Source organism: Macaca mulatta, chromosome 11 (assembly GCF_049350105.2).
Source record: "Macaca mulatta isolate MMU2019108-1 chromosome 11, T2T-MMU8v2.0, whole genome shotgun sequence".
Taxonomy (NCBI): domain Eukaryota; kingdom Metazoa; phylum Chordata; class Mammalia; order Primates; family Cercopithecidae; genus Macaca; species Macaca mulatta.
The window spans coordinates 56,188,679-56,203,249 of NC_133416.1; the positions used below are offsets into that span (position 1 = coordinate 56,188,679).

Here is a 14,571-nt window from a genome sequence, read left to right on the forward strand (position 1 = left end):
GCCCCCACAGGAAGAAGAGAGGGCAGAGAAGATACGATCTGAGGTGTGCAGCCTAGGAACCCACATTTAGGGAATGGCAGAGAAGGGGTGAAAGGAGTAGTAGCTGCTTTGTCACTCACTCAGGATACTTCCTCTCACCTCCTCTCCTTTGGGGATTCGCCGGCTGGAGATGATGATGATTTTGTCCTCTTTGTCAAATGTCACGACTTCGGCCACACAGTTAGGGGCACAGGAATGGTTAATGTACCTGGGTAGAAGGACAGAGTCAGGGATGTCAGGCAACTAACTTGGGAAAATTTTGATTCCTTGTTGTCTATCCCCCAGAGTGCTACTCAGGGACCATTAATTTCCCTCCTTCCTCGTCATCTCTCACCTGGCAGGGCCGCCGGTCAACGTAGCATCAATCACATGTTCATTGTTTATTCGGAACATGTAGATGCCTCGATTCTAGAAAGGCAGAGGTTGCAGAAGAAGGGACAAGAGTATCAGAGAGTGGGATCACGTAGGAGACTCAGGCAGTGGGCTCATGTTCTTCATTTCTCCTGCCTTTCCCTTCCCCACCACAGCTTTCCTCCTGCCCTCCTATGACCAATCCTGACCCTTGCTCCTTGGTTGAGTGAGGACTATGCACCACAATGGCCCCTCTGTCAGCTTATACCTGCTCTTCGTAGATTTTCTCCCGCCGGTTGGCCACCTCGTTCCGAATGATGGTGCCAATGTACTCGATAACCATTGTGTGCTTTTCTAGGTCCTTAGCTGCATAGAGCCCCAGGCCCTGGATGCGGGAGCGAGCCAGGTACACGTTGTTCTTCCATTCGGTGCGCAGCCGCCGGTACTGAGATGACTTGGAGTGCACAAACTGCTTGCTGTACGGGGTGTTGGTCTCGCCTGTGAAGGTGCTCTGATATGCCTTAGACATGCTGGTGCTGTTCAGGGTATGGGGCCTGGGAGGTGATACAATCCATGACAAGACAGCTCGCCCTCAGACCAAGTACACACCACCCACCTCCTCCACCACCTCCTGGGATGTGCAACACATCAGTTAGGGGCGTGTGCTGCTGGCAAGCACTGGAAGTGCAGCCTTGGGAAAGGAGTAGAGGCAACTGGGTCTCAGCTCTGGTGAGGAAGCAACTAGCTATAGGGACCCTTCTGACACCCTGGGTGGTACAGAGAGCCCAGGGTGAGGGGTGAAGTGTGGAGGGAGATGGGGGGCACCAATTCCCCTACACTGAGCCTGCTCTCCCATCTCCCACTTCCTACCACTCTCCTGCCAAACCATTCTCAAGGCCATGCTCCTCTGGGAAGTTTTCTGCAAGTAGCCTAGGCCTAGAATTTAAGCTGATGGTTTGCCTGAATGTCTGAATCCTACCTCCTGCACATACCGGAAGCCCTGAAAATGGGGACTGTGCCTACCACGCTGGGCTAGATTTGAATTAAAACTGGCTGTGAACTCACAGCCTAAAGGTGGTATCCTTTCTTCAGATTGTCCCCTTCTCTGACATAACATTGGGCTCTGTGCAGATGGCTCAGTGCAGGGGAATGACGGCTGCCTGGCAGGATACCTTTTACCACCCTAGGGTACCAGCCAAATTCTTGCCATCCCAAAGCAGTGGTTTTCAAATGTTTCTGGTTCTTTTTTATTTAGCAGAAATCTTTGCTTTTTTCTTTAACAAAATGTTGACTGGAACTCCAATACATAAACTAGATGACAATGGAGCGCTTCTGGTTTAATCCAATTTGGGGAAGGAAGAGATATGCATGGGAAGGCCAAGTTCAACCCATCAGTTTATGTGATTGAGGACTTTTTGGAACACATGCACTCACAGTTTGAAAACCACCATTGCAGGGCATCAAGGACAAGGTTGGCTAGGGATAGAGAGTCTCTGACACTCTACGACAGCCTAGGAGCCACCAAAGACCTTCAAGAAAGCCCTGCTACCATAGATTCTGCCTCCCTCTACCCAAGGACTAAGGTCCCTGGTACACAGAAAGAACAAGGACCCACAGAGGTAAGGATCTGGTCCCAGCTGTGTGATCTTTGCCTAGTCATTTAATCTTTCTGGGTCTCAGTTTTCTCAGCTGTAAAATGGGGGTCATACCACCTGCCCTACCTACCTCATAAGGTTGTTGTGAGGATCAAATGAGATAATGGATGTGAAAACGCTTTGAAAAAAAAAGTATAAAGTGCTATACAAATGTAAGGTTTTATTATTTTTCTATTATATCTCTAACTATTTGTTTTTTACACCAACACTCACAGGGAAGGGAAGGTGACCCTAGCACTCATGGGGTATCTGAGGTTTGGGAGAATCACAGGCCCTCCCGCTGGAAGTAAAACAGGAGAGGAAAAAGGTGACCAGGTCCCTTATATATTTCATAAAATTTCACCAGTTTACCCATTACCTCCCCAGGGTGCCCGAGATAATTCTGTCCTATATCCCAAGTGCATCTGAGCAGGTTGGGAGAAGAGGAAAAGGATAACCTACCAATATCTGTGTGCCCTCTAATTAGGAGGTCTAAGAGTGATTCCCCAGTTTCTCCACGAGAACTCTGATCTGTATCCTAAATCCTCATGATGGGACCAGAGGATCCCTATCAACACCCACACCCTCCCTTGGCTCCAGCATCACAAGCTCACCGTTTGTAGTGTGTGAGGATTTTAGGCTCTGATCGGGCACAGCCAGTGGGGTTGATCATGAGTGGCAGCTCCATAAGGGGGTGGCGCCCATAGCGGAATAAATAGTTTTGACAGTTCTCCACCCCGGGCAGCTGTGGGCACAGTTCATACTCACCTTAGCCTGAGTTTTTTTGGGGTGGCCAAAGTTCTCAGTGCCCGCCAAGCCCCCCAGCTCCCAGCCCCTTCCTTACTGATTCAGCTATGCGAAGCACAGCGTGCACCGTCAGCCCAAAGAGCTCCTCGCCCTTCAGATACTCAGGGAAGAGTCGCAGCATGTCAGCCTCTTTTCTCATGGCAGCCACAGGCTCAATGATGCGATTCCACACGGCTAAGAAGCAGGGAAGAGAGCAGCCCTTAGAGGCAACTTCTGCTAACTGACCTCCAGTCCCTAACCCCAATCCAGAACCGCAGTTGTTTTCTGTGGCCTTCAAGCCTCCCTATCATGAAGGTGTGTTGGTCTTCCGGATCCTCTCTTGGCCTCCTAGTCTCACTGTCTGTTAAGAAGCAGGAGGCTTCCAACCCCAGGGGGTCATCACAGAGCCTTGAGACAGAAACCCAGGGCCCAGCAGACCCAGCATAGGCCATGGAAGGTCCCTAGTGAAAGAACAGGCATGCTTTGGAGTTGGAAAGACTTGCGTTCAGGTTCTAGTACTGGCCATGGGACCCTGAGCCAAAACAGTCATGTGCAGCTTAACAACATTTCATTCAATGAGGAATCATATATACAACAGTGGTCTAGTAAGATTATAATACTGTATTTTTACTGTATCTTTTCTATGTTTAGATGCACATACTTACCATATGTTACAACTGCCTACAGTATTCACTAGTTACATGCTGTACAGATTTGTAGCCTAGGAGCAATGGGGTATACCACAGAGCCTAGGTGTGTAGTATGCTGCACCATATAGGTTTGTGTAAGTACACTCTATGAAGTTCACACAATGACAAAATCACCCAACAATGCATTTCTCAGAATGTATCCCTGTCATTTAGCAATGCATAACTGTACTTAAATCTAAGACTCAGTTTCTTTATGTGTAAACTGGGCATAATCGTAGTACAATACTTACCTCATAGGGTTGTATGAACAAAATAAACTACACAAATCACTTAGCTTAGTTTGTGGCTCACAGTACACACTCAAAAAAAGGTACCTGCTCTTACTGTTATTTTATCATTAACACTAAAACTAAAATCAAAGTAATTCTTTTTTTTTTTTTTTTTTTTTTTTTTTGAGACGGAGTCTTGCTCTGTCGCCCGGGCTGGAGTGCAGTGGCCGGATCTCAGCTCACTGCAAGCTCCGCCTCCCGGGTTTACGCCATTCTTCTGCCTCAGCCTCCCGAGTAGCTGGGACTACAGGCGCCCGCCACCTCGCCCGGCTAGTTTTTTGTATTTTTTGTAGAGACGGGGTTTCACCGGGTTAGCCAGGATGGTCTCGATCTCCTGACCTCGTGATCCGCCCGTCTCGGCCTCCCAAAGTGCTGGGATTACAGGCTTGAGCCACCGCGCCCGGCCCAAATCAAAGTAATTCTGATTTCATCCAGGGAAAAACAACCACAAGGAACTCGGTTAGGATTAGGTTAGGTGAAGCAGACAATAGTCTCAGAACTGTTTCCTTTCGTTCCACTGAGGATAGCAAAAGGAACTAGAATATGTGAGATTAGACAAGCAAAATATTTTCAACTATAAGGGAATTTAGGGTGACAGAGAGGCTCAAACACTTTCACTGGGAATTTTCAAGAGACCCCCTGCCTGCCTGAGGTGGGGGAAGGAGGATCACTCACATGGAGGCTACAGGTCCTCTTACAGACACTGTAACAGTGACCCTGGGAGAAACTTTCCCCATACCATATTATCCATTTCAAGGGCCCACCGCTCACCCTGGGGAGAAGCGTCAGTGAAGACCAGGTCCTCCAGGCCCTGCTCGATGACTTTGATTACAAACTCCGGCCGCCCGTTGTTCTCACCAATAGAACAGCGATAGCAACAGCGACGATTGTTGGTGCGGAGGCTCCAATAGATGCGTGTGGCCTCGTAGCCCACGGGATAGAGGGCAGTGGCACTATGAAAGTCAGCCATCTGGTGAGGCAGCAGCTGTCCGATGGCGTGGAACACAAGGCCCCCCACACGGAACATGTGCAGCCGTTCTCCCCGCTGAATGATGCTGGCGATTTGCTTCACCTCGTCCCGCTCAATGTAGACCCGCCGGAAGACAGCAAAAGAGCTCAGCTCTTGCTCACAGGGCCCCTTGATCTTATGCATTGGACACAGCATGGTCTTGTCCTTGAAGAACATGCACTTGGCACGGATGGCACAAGCAAAATGGTAGACATTGGGGCAACGCATGCGATTGCAGCTGCTGGTGGCACCAGTTCGCTGGCACAGGGAGCACTTGGTTAGCAGTCCTCGGTGCAGGGCAACCTCCACGTTCATTAGTGCCCCGCCCTGGGTCTCATACACCTCCGTGGACCAAAGGGCACAGTTGAGGTGCACCCACAGGTCCAGGTCCAGGTTCAGCAGGCGGGCCGGCCCATCAGTGGCCCCATCACCCTCCTCATGACAGAAACAGCAACGACGCATGTCTCGAGGTACCTTGTCAGGTCGCAAGGCTGTGCCAAGCTGCTCCATAAACTCTGCCACTTCCCGCTCATCCTCCTGCCGCCCGCTGCCCTTCTGGATGGTCAGCAGCAGCCGCAGCCGCTTCCAGCGCACTCCTTTCCATTTCTTGAGGCGAGGAGGACGCGAATCTTCACCTTCTTCAGGGGGCCGGGCACGGGGCTTGGGTCGGGCTGATTCAGGGGATGAGGCCAGTGGCAGAGGTGAGGGGACAGGTGGCTCAGCCAAGGGTTCGGCGGGAAGTTCAACCAAGGGTTCAGTAGCGGGACTGGCAGGAGAAGGTGCCAAGGGGGAAGGGGGCGGGGAGGGTTCTTCAGGAGGTGGGGCCGAGAGCTGTCGCACATCCAGATTGGAGACATTGTAGGTATAGCTGTGCTGGGTGGGTGGCTCTGGGGCGGGGCTCTCCTGTAGGAGGGTGCCCTGTATCATTAGTGCCAGCTCCTCATCTAACTAGCTCCCTCCTTCCCCTCACCCATATCCCACCCTCCCAAAAGGCCTCCACATTCTTTGCCCTAGGCAGCCCCTTTTTTCTTTTCTTTTCTTTCTTTCTTTTTTTTTTTTTTTGAGACAGAGTCTTGCTCTGTTGCCCAGGCTGGATCCAGAGGCACAATCTTGGCTCACTGCAACCTCCGCCTCCTGGGTTCAAGGGATTCTCATGCCTTAGCCTTTCGAGTAGCTGGAATTACAGGCATGCACCATCATGCCTGGCTACTTTTTTGTTTTTGTTTTTAGTAGAGATGGGGTTTTGCCATGTTGGCCAGGCTGGTCTCAAACTCCTGGCCTAAAGTGATTCACTCCTTGCCTCCCAAAGCACTGGGATTACAGACATGAGCCACCATGCCTAGCCAGCAGCCCCTTTTTTCTAATACACACCCCTTTTTCTCCCCTAGACCTACCTGTTTCAGGAGGCTCAAGATGTCTAGTTGGCTCTTGAGGGTATAGCCAGGCAACACTGCATCAAACTGCTTCAGCCAATCAGGGCCAGTGTCTTGGCTCTTGCCTCCCAGACCCTTTTCCTTCCCACCTGCAGAAAGGAGTGGATCAGAGCGTCCCAACAGAATCACTCCCCTCAAGTCCCAAAAGGCTTCCCTGCCACACTCACCAGGACCCTCAGCTTCCCCCTTCTTAGGCTCAGTGCCTGCCCGGGCGGGGCCCTCTGGGAACAGCACCTCATAGGAGTTGGGGATCTTCATGCTTAGCAGCTCTGCCACTGCCACCATCACACCATTCAGGTTCTGCAAGGGCCGGGGAAGGGATGGGAGAAACATGTCAGCCAAGTGTTTGAGGTGAGTTCTACTATCAGCTGGGTGGGGACAAGGACACCTAGAACCCACTCCCCAGGGTAGGAGTTCTATCCTGTGTCACCCAGCTCTTTTCACACACTTCCCTCACAGCAGCCTTTCCCAAGCTGCTGTGGGCAATGACGGGAGCTCCACGAAAAGGGGACTACGTCAACTACGTTTAGGAAGTGATGCATGCTCTATCCATGACTTGGAGGCTCATGATACACGTCAGCAAATTAAAAGGACCTGAGGACTTTACTTGTAGTAAAGAAACCCATACTGTCATTTTAACTGTGTTTTCCAACTTTCTTTGACCACAAAAGTCCGTTAATATTTTCAAAACAGCTGACAGAGTCCCACCAAACATGACTGGGGCAACGCTATCATGTAGTACCTGTGGCATTACACACAGAGGCGCTCCTTAGTTGTTGACTTGTCTGTCTTTACCATGGGACTATGAGCCCTGTGAGGGCAGGAATCATGCTTCATTTATCCAAATTCCACAGACTCTAGCCCAGGCTTTCACATACAATAGGTACTCAATACATGTTTTTAAACAACTACAATTTTTCTTATCCAGACAAATTCTAGGGACTGCCCTCTGATCAGGTTCCCCTCAGCCTCGAGGTACCCCTAGGACACACCTTGGCTGCAGCAGCAGAGACTGTGAGCATGACTGACACCTCACTTCCTTTGCCCTTTTCCCAAGTTGTAGCAGGCAGCTTTCCAGGGACCTCCAGGTCAAGGGCCCCATAAGGTTTGGTATCTGGGAAGACTGAATGAGAAAGAGGGATTTGTGTAACCCCTGGCCGCCTCTCCCCCAGCTTCGGACAACCCAGGTGAACTGGGCCTGGCCCACATCCAGAGTAGCACATACCTGGGATGCTGGCCCGAGGAATGAGGGGGATGACAGGGGAGAGGGCCCGGTCCTCTTGCTCCCACCGGCCTGAGCCCAGATGAGGGAAACGAGGGGCCTCCTCCCCCAAGATGCTCTCAGGGGATGAAGCTGGCACAATGCTGTCAGGAGAATCGCTATCCTCATCACTCTCCATCCTAGGGACCAAAAGTAGACATTTGTTGCTACAGCCCTGCAGACTCCTCCTCCTAAATCTAGAGATGAATAGATGTCTTACTTGAAATCTGCCATTGGCCAAAGGAAATATGAGGCAACCTGTCCCCCACCCTTGTTCCTCATCCCCATTTCCAGCCCCACTCCTACCTGACATCCTCAGTCTGATTGTGAGGGGGTGTAGGCAAGGCGGCCAGCAGGTCTAGACTCTTCACCTCTGAAGTATCTGAGGGGTGGGTGGGGAGAAGAAAAGTCAGGTGAGGGTGGCCAGGGCTGATGGTACCTTCTCCCAATATTTTAGGCCTAATTAGCATGAGATCTCAGCTATCACGATTAACTGTCCTCCCACCTACCAGTTTGGGGCAGACAAGCTATATTTACTGAGTCTGTCCTGCATGCCAGGCACTGGCTTTATTTATTTATTTATTTTTTTCATAGACATGGGGTCCTGTTATATTGCCCAAGCTGGTTTTGAACTCCTGGCCTCAAGCAATCCTCCCATCTTGGCCTCCAAAAGTGTTGGGATTACAGGCATAAGCTACCATGCCTGGTGGCAGTTGGCTTTAGATACACTCTTTGGAGTTTGTTTAGTCATTTAACAACTCCATTAGGTGAGTACTACAATAACCATTTTACAGTGAGGAAACTGAGGCTCACACAAGTCAATCAAGTTACGTAGATACAGTAACACAGTTGAATGAATGCAGGAACCAGAATTCAAATCCAGATCAGTCTAGCTCCACACTCACTAAAGCTGGACTGTTCCTTCTATAAAAAGCTTCATAAAGATGCTCCCTGCCACCCAGCTCCCCTATTGCGTTTGCTCTAGACTCCAAATGTCCATTCTGGTCCCCAAGAAATCAGTCCTGAAGGGGCCCTTCCTACCTCAAGTGCCCTGTTATGTAAACACGCAGGACAGCAGGCAACCCACTCATTTCTAAACTGTACAGCACACTAACTGGCTTGGACTCCAGCTACCAAACCCCACCAGGGGTGGCATCTGCTCTTGACTTACCCCTCAGTGCCCCTTCGGTATCCCGGGCAGAGGCAGCATCCTTGGGGTGCTCCCCCAGCTCTTCAGATGGAGTGACACCATTCACCATCTTCTGCTGCACCGATGGGGGTGGGGTGGGGGGCAGCGACGAGGGTGGTGTCGGCGGGTTACTCAGGTTATTCTGGGGGGTGGGGGGTGGGGTGTTGTGTGCAAGATGGCATAGGGAGACTGGTATAATCTCCTGGCCCCACTCTACGTCAGCAATTCCCTCAAGTTTTCCATTCCCACCCTCACCTTCCCAAGAACTTCACTATTCCCAAAAAATATTGCCATTTTTCTGACCTTGGTAAGCAGCTGGGAATAGTAGTCAGGGCCAGTGGGCAGTGCTCCACTTCCGAAGGCCCCCCTCAGCTGGCTCTGCCCATTGACTGGGCAGCCACTGCCAAAGGGGGCGAAGAGGCTAAAATTGGCGGTGATAGCAGGCTCCGTTAGAGGCAGCAGGGACAGCTCCTACAAGGGGCAAGATGACAAAGTTGAAAACCTGGAGCGTTTGCGTTGCTGTCTTGCACAGCTGGGGGACAGGGTGCCCCCTATCCTGGGATGGGACCAGGGGACTGGCTCCTGGGGGTCACCTGTTTCAGCTGTTTCAGCAAGGCCTCGCTGGCCCTGACCCCGTCCTCCTTCCGCAGCTTCTTTCGGGAGCTCACCAACCTGTCGCTTGCCTTCTGTACCCGCTTGGGCTTCGGTGTCAAAGGCTTCCTTGCTGCTGCATCCTAAGCCAAATAAGCCCAGTGAAGGCTGCTACCCTCCTCCTCAGAGCCCTCATTTCTTCTGTCTGACCCAGGTTCACTCATTCTGCCCCCCGCTGGCTCTAGGCCCCACTCTACCTGCTCTACTCTAGCCAGAGTACTCACCTCCTTATTGCTGGGGGTACCCTGTAGTTTCTGCTCCAGCCCAGCCAGCTTGCTGTCAATGTGCCCGTTGATCTCAGCTCGCAGCCCCTCGGACCCCCGCCCAGTGCTGAGTTGCACATTCTTTGCCCGGAGTAGCTTCTGCAAGAGCAGATGCCCAGCTTCTGAGCGAGGGCCTGCCAGCAGGAGGTGGTTGCTGGTTCCTGGTGCCCCTATTGGCTCCCCATTGGCCTCCCTCTTCACTGACTGGGCTCCCAGGGCACATGGCTCTTCCCGAGGTTCCTGCTTGATGCTGAGTTGGGGTGCCTCAGGCACCACCTGTCCATTCACCTGGTCCAGATGCCCAGGTACCAGGCTGCTCTGCTCTGGCTTCTGGGTTTCTGCTAGGTTGTCTGGGGGATCCCAAGGTCCCATACCCTTGCCAAACAAGGTATCTGCAAGCTGGGCAGCAGCAGGTGAGACCCTCCCAGGAGGCAGCTCCAAGGTTGGCCCCTGGGGCTTGGGGGTCCCTGGATGGGCAGGAGGGAGCTGGGCCTCAGTGGGAAGCTGGGAGCTGGGGGAAGGTAATTGTGAAGGTCTCTTTGGCTCTTGAGGGCTGGATGGTGGAGGTGTGGGATGGACAGGGCCAAGGACTGGTCCTGTAGATAAGGCTCCTGGTGGGGCAGGGAGCCGGGGTGGGCCCTGAGGTCGAGGCCCTGCCCCTAGCTCCTGGAGGGGGCCTGTCTGTGATCCAGGGAAGCCCCCAAGTTGAGGCTGGCAGCCCAGGAGGCCCTGGAGGGGAGAGGTCTGGGTTCCAGGCTCCTGGTAGGGTGGGGTCTGGCGTACTGCCTGACTCTGCTGCAGCTGCCGCTGCATGAGGAGTGCCTGTAGCTGCTGCTGCTGCTGAGGACTTAAGTGTCGCAGCTGTGGGTTTTTGGCCAGGACTCCTTGGAGCTGTGCTCGAAGCTGACCCACCGTAGGCATGATTCCAACCCCAGGCAGACCCTGCCCAGACTGGAGGACAGGTCCTGGTTTGGGAGGTTGTGGCCCTGTATTATTTTGCATGGGCCGCTCTAGCATGGGCTGTTGGGGGCCCAGAAGGTTCTGGGTCATGGGCCCAGGCTGCTCCCCTAAAGAAACAGAGGGCTGAGCAAGCAGGTGGGGCATAGATGAAGCCTCAGAAGATGATCCACTGCCTAGCTGCCCATGGCTTCCTCCACCTGCTGTGTGGAGCAGGCTAACTTGCTGCTGCTGTTGTCCTGGAAGCCTCAGAGGTGGCTGCAGCTGCAGAGAGCTAGACTGAGGCTGGGGCTGGGGTTGGATAAGCAGAAGTTGTGAGTCCCCAGAGAGTGAGGGCTTTACCTCTCCTGGTTCAGTGGCCATTGACTCAGGGGTAGTTCCTATTGCTAACGACCCTCCCTGATGTGTAGAGGGCCCCTCAGTGACCTCTGAAGAAACAGCCGGGTCTACGGTGTTTTGTTCCTTGCCCGTCAGGAGGAGGGTTGGGCCCAGGGCTCCAGGGCTAGAAAAGTGTTGAAGAGGCTTTGCTGGCATGCCAGGGCCAAGTGCCACCTGCTGCTGCTGTTGTTGCTGAGGAGACAGTAAAGTTCGACTCTGGTTTAAAAGGCCCATCTGCTGCTGCTGCTGCTGTTGTTGCTGTTGCAGCTGTTGCTGTTGCTGTTGTAGCTGCTGTTGCTGCTGTTGAAGCTGCTGCTGCTGTTGCTGTTGTAGCTGCTGTTGTTGCTGTTGAAGCTGCTGCTGCTGTTGCTGCTGCTGTTGTTGAAGCTGCTGCTGCTGTTGCTGCTGCTGTTGTTGAAGCTGCTGCTGCTGTTGTTGAAGCTGCTGTTGCTGTTGTTGAAGCTGTTGCTGCTGTTGCTGTTGAAGCTGCTGCTGCTGAAGTTGCTGTTGCTGTTGTAGCTGCTGCTGCTGCTGCTGCTGCAGTTGCTGTTGCTGTTGCAGCTGCTGCTGCTGCTGCTGCTGCTGCTGAAGCTGCTGTAAAGAGCCCATGGGCTGAGTGCTCAGTTTAGGCTGCCCACTGTGTGACATCAGACTCTGCTGAAGATGGGACAGCCCTGCCATGGACCCTTGCTGTTGGTGCTGTTGTTGCTGCTGCTGCTGCTGGGCTGTGACCAGCCTGTGTCCCATAAGGCCCTGACCCTGCTGTGCCAGCTGGGGGGAACTGAGCACCCGGGACTGGGTCATAAGCACCTGTCTGTGAGGGCCCTGGGGGCCCAAAGCTCCAGGGTGCTGCTGCTGCAACACAGCCACCTGGGCAGGGCCCAGCATGCCCTGGGGCCCCTGGGGTGGTTGAGGGGACAGCTGCTGGACCAGGAGGCCTTGGTGGCTGCTAGGAGGCAGAAGTCCCTGGGGCTTAGGACCCAGAGCTTGGTTTGTCTGTACTCCAGGACCCTGCTGCTGTTGCTGCTGGATTGCTACCTGTCCTAGAAGGTGCTGCTGCTGTTGCTGCTGCTGCTGCTGCAATTTCTGGGCCAGCTGCATGCGTTGCTGCTGCAGCTGCAGCTGCCTTTCCTGTAAAAGTCTTGAATCAGGTCCGAGGCTTCGAAGAGCAAGGTTGCCAGGAAAGAAGCCCCCTGAGGGGCCAGCCAGGGATCCAGCCCCACCAGAATGTTGCTGTTGTTGCTGTTGGGCCAGAGCTGTGTTAAGGAAGGGGCCACCAGGCTGTCCAGGTAGTGCCATACCCCCAGGGGGCAAGCGAAGACCTCCAGCTTGCCCACCCGGAGGCCCCTGTGGTGGCTGCAACCCATGGCCAGGGAGCAGCTGACCAGGGAGCTTGGTGAGCAGCCGGGGACTCTGGGAAGGGCTAAGAGCCAGCACAGCTGAGTGTTGTTGCTGTTGCTGCTGCTGCTGCTGCTGTTGTTGCTGCTGCTGCTTGTTCCGATATTCCGCCATGAGATTAGTGTGCTCCTTCTGCTGTTTCCGGACCTAACGCGGGAGGTCGGAGAGGTCAGGCTGGGGCAGGCTCCCCCCATGCCATCCCTCTTCCCTGCCTTCTAGGTGCTAGGCTGAAGTTTGCTTTCCCCCACCTGATCCAGCTGTTTCTGGATCTTGCTCTGCTGCTCTGTAACCAGCTTGAGCTTCTCAGCATCAGCTTCTGGGAACTCACGGCCAGCTTTTTTGGCAGTGCGCTGCTTGGCACACAGAGCCTTCCGGGACTTGCGGTGTACACCAATCTGCTCCTCTAGCACCTTCAGCTGCATCTGTAGGAGCTGCTGGGTATGGAACAGCCACTCCTCATACTGCCGCTGGTCAGCTTCATCTGGGAAAAGAAGCTGGGTGTCAAGACCTGCAAAATGGTAATCCCAATCCCTTTTCCTCCATATGTCCCAAACCACTTCCCTGCACCTTCCTCCCATGCCCCATACTCACTGATCACTCCCTGAGCAAAAGTGGGCGGGTTGGGACGAGGTTGGGAGGGATCACCAGCACTCCGCTCCTGCAATGAGAGAGACTGCTAAAGGGTCATTGTTCCCTGCTAGGCCCTAAGAAGGATGCCCCAATGGCATAAGACACAGGTTCCTACTCCCACCTGACCACTTACCTGGCCACTCCCAGGTGCCACATGGTTCTGCAGATCACTGCCGGGTCCCCCCGAGAGCCTCTGGGCTAGCAGAGACACCTGCTGTCTGGAGTCCACCAAAGCACAGAGGATAAGTGTTGGCAATAAGAAAGTTGTAAGGCAAAGAGACGTGGGACAAGTAGGGAGGGGGGCCAAGAAGGGGTGTGACTGGGAAAGAAAAAGGCCAAACCCATTCCGGCCCTGAGTCTTACCTGTTCATACCAGGTGCCACCCCAATGCTGCCCTGAGCCATCACTTTCTTGATGCCTTTCAAAGCCACCATCTTGGCCTTTGCAATAGGATCAATGATATCTTCTGCAGCAAATTTGTCCAGGTCTGGAAAGGGGAGAACCAAATGAGCTGGGCTATGGGGCCAATGCTTCACTGAATATCTGCAATTCCTTTCAACATCCTGACCTCAACCACACCAGGCAGAACAATGGCATGGCAAGGCGGAAAGACCACTGAATTAGGAGCCAGTCTACCTGGGAGAATCAGCTCTATTATTCACAGGACATGTGGTCCTGTTTTAACTTGCACCGTGCTAGAAAAAGTGGCTCCGTAAATATTTGTTGAGTCAACCTGCATTATTTCACCTCAGTTTACCCTTTTATTTGATACAGATGATGATCCCTACTCCGTCTACCTCAGAGGTGTTAGGAGGATCAAACGTGACAAGAATATAAGTACACTTTATAACTTGGAAAGCATTCTTCAAATGCAATGTTCTTAGTGCAACTAGCACAGCCCAAGAACCCAAGATGCTGGCACTGTTGCAAAGCCCTAGATTCCAGAGCTGTTTTGGGTACCACATGCATCACCTGTAGTCCACTCTCCTGCCTGTCTAGAATGCTGGGCAAAAAAGAAGAAACAACCAACTACCAAAAAGTTAAATCTTCCTAAAATCCCACACTTTGTATATTTCTCCACTGCTCAGAAAACTTAACTGAGCGCCCACTTTTTCTCCTTCCTTTTTTTTTAAAGATAGAGCCTTGCTCTTGTCACCCAGGCTGGAGTGCAATGGTGCAGTTTCAGCTCACTGCAACCTCTACCTCCTGGGTTCAAGCGATTCTCCTGCCTCAGCCTCCCGAGTAACTGTGATTATAGGCACCCACCACCAAGCCCAGCTAAGTTTTGTATTTTTAGTAGAAACGATGTTTCACCATGTTGGCCAGGCTGGTCTGGAACTCCTGACCTCAGGTGATCCACCCACCTCAGCCTCCCAAAGTGCTGGGATTAAAGGTGTGAGCCACAGCACCTGGCCAGAGTTCCCACTTTCTTAAGGACTAACCAGACTCCCTCTCCTGGAATTCTGAGGCAGTAAATAGTTAAGAGGAGTACCGAACAGACTTCAGATCTAGCTCTGCTAGCTGCTGTGTAATCTTGGACAAGTTACTTAACCTCCACTTCTGTTTCCTCTTCTGTAATCAAAGATAATAACAATATCTAATTAATGAGTCTG

The 14,571-nt window shown here is 52.7% G+C and overlaps 1 protein-coding gene across 1 annotated transcript in view; it reads right to left on the reverse strand.

The window, feature by feature from the left end:
- Positions 1-14,571, reverse strand: part of KMT2D (lysine methyltransferase 2D) — a 42,599-nt gene that overhangs the window by 2,924 nt on the left and 25,104 nt on the right. The window contains exons 36-55 of the mRNA XM_077954009.1: positions 13,322-13,445; positions 13,092-13,176; positions 12,920-12,986; positions 12,577-12,809; positions 9,557-12,475; positions 9,275-9,415; positions 8,985-9,152; positions 8,664-8,823; positions 7,799-7,874; positions 7,457-7,632; positions 7,224-7,354; positions 6,399-6,531; positions 6,193-6,320; positions 4,561-5,701; positions 2,869-3,005; positions 2,639-2,769; positions 2,116-2,163; positions 659-944; positions 374-447; positions 139-247 (exon numbers count right to left, since the gene is read on the reverse strand). Coding sequence (XP_077810135.1) covers positions 139-247; positions 374-447; positions 659-944; positions 2,116-2,163; positions 2,639-2,769; positions 2,869-3,005; positions 4,561-5,701; positions 6,193-6,320; positions 6,399-6,531; positions 7,224-7,354; positions 7,457-7,632; positions 7,799-7,874; positions 8,664-8,823; positions 8,985-9,152; positions 9,275-9,415; positions 9,557-12,475; positions 12,577-12,809; positions 12,920-12,986; positions 13,092-13,176; positions 13,322-13,445 — 6,467 coding nt within the window. The remainder of the gene's footprint in view (positions 1-138; positions 248-373; positions 448-658; positions 945-2,115; positions 2,164-2,638; positions 2,770-2,868; positions 3,006-4,560; positions 5,702-6,192; positions 6,321-6,398; positions 6,532-7,223; positions 7,355-7,456; positions 7,633-7,798; positions 7,875-8,663; positions 8,824-8,984; positions 9,153-9,274; positions 9,416-9,556; positions 12,476-12,576; positions 12,810-12,919; positions 12,987-13,091; positions 13,177-13,321; positions 13,446-14,571) is intronic.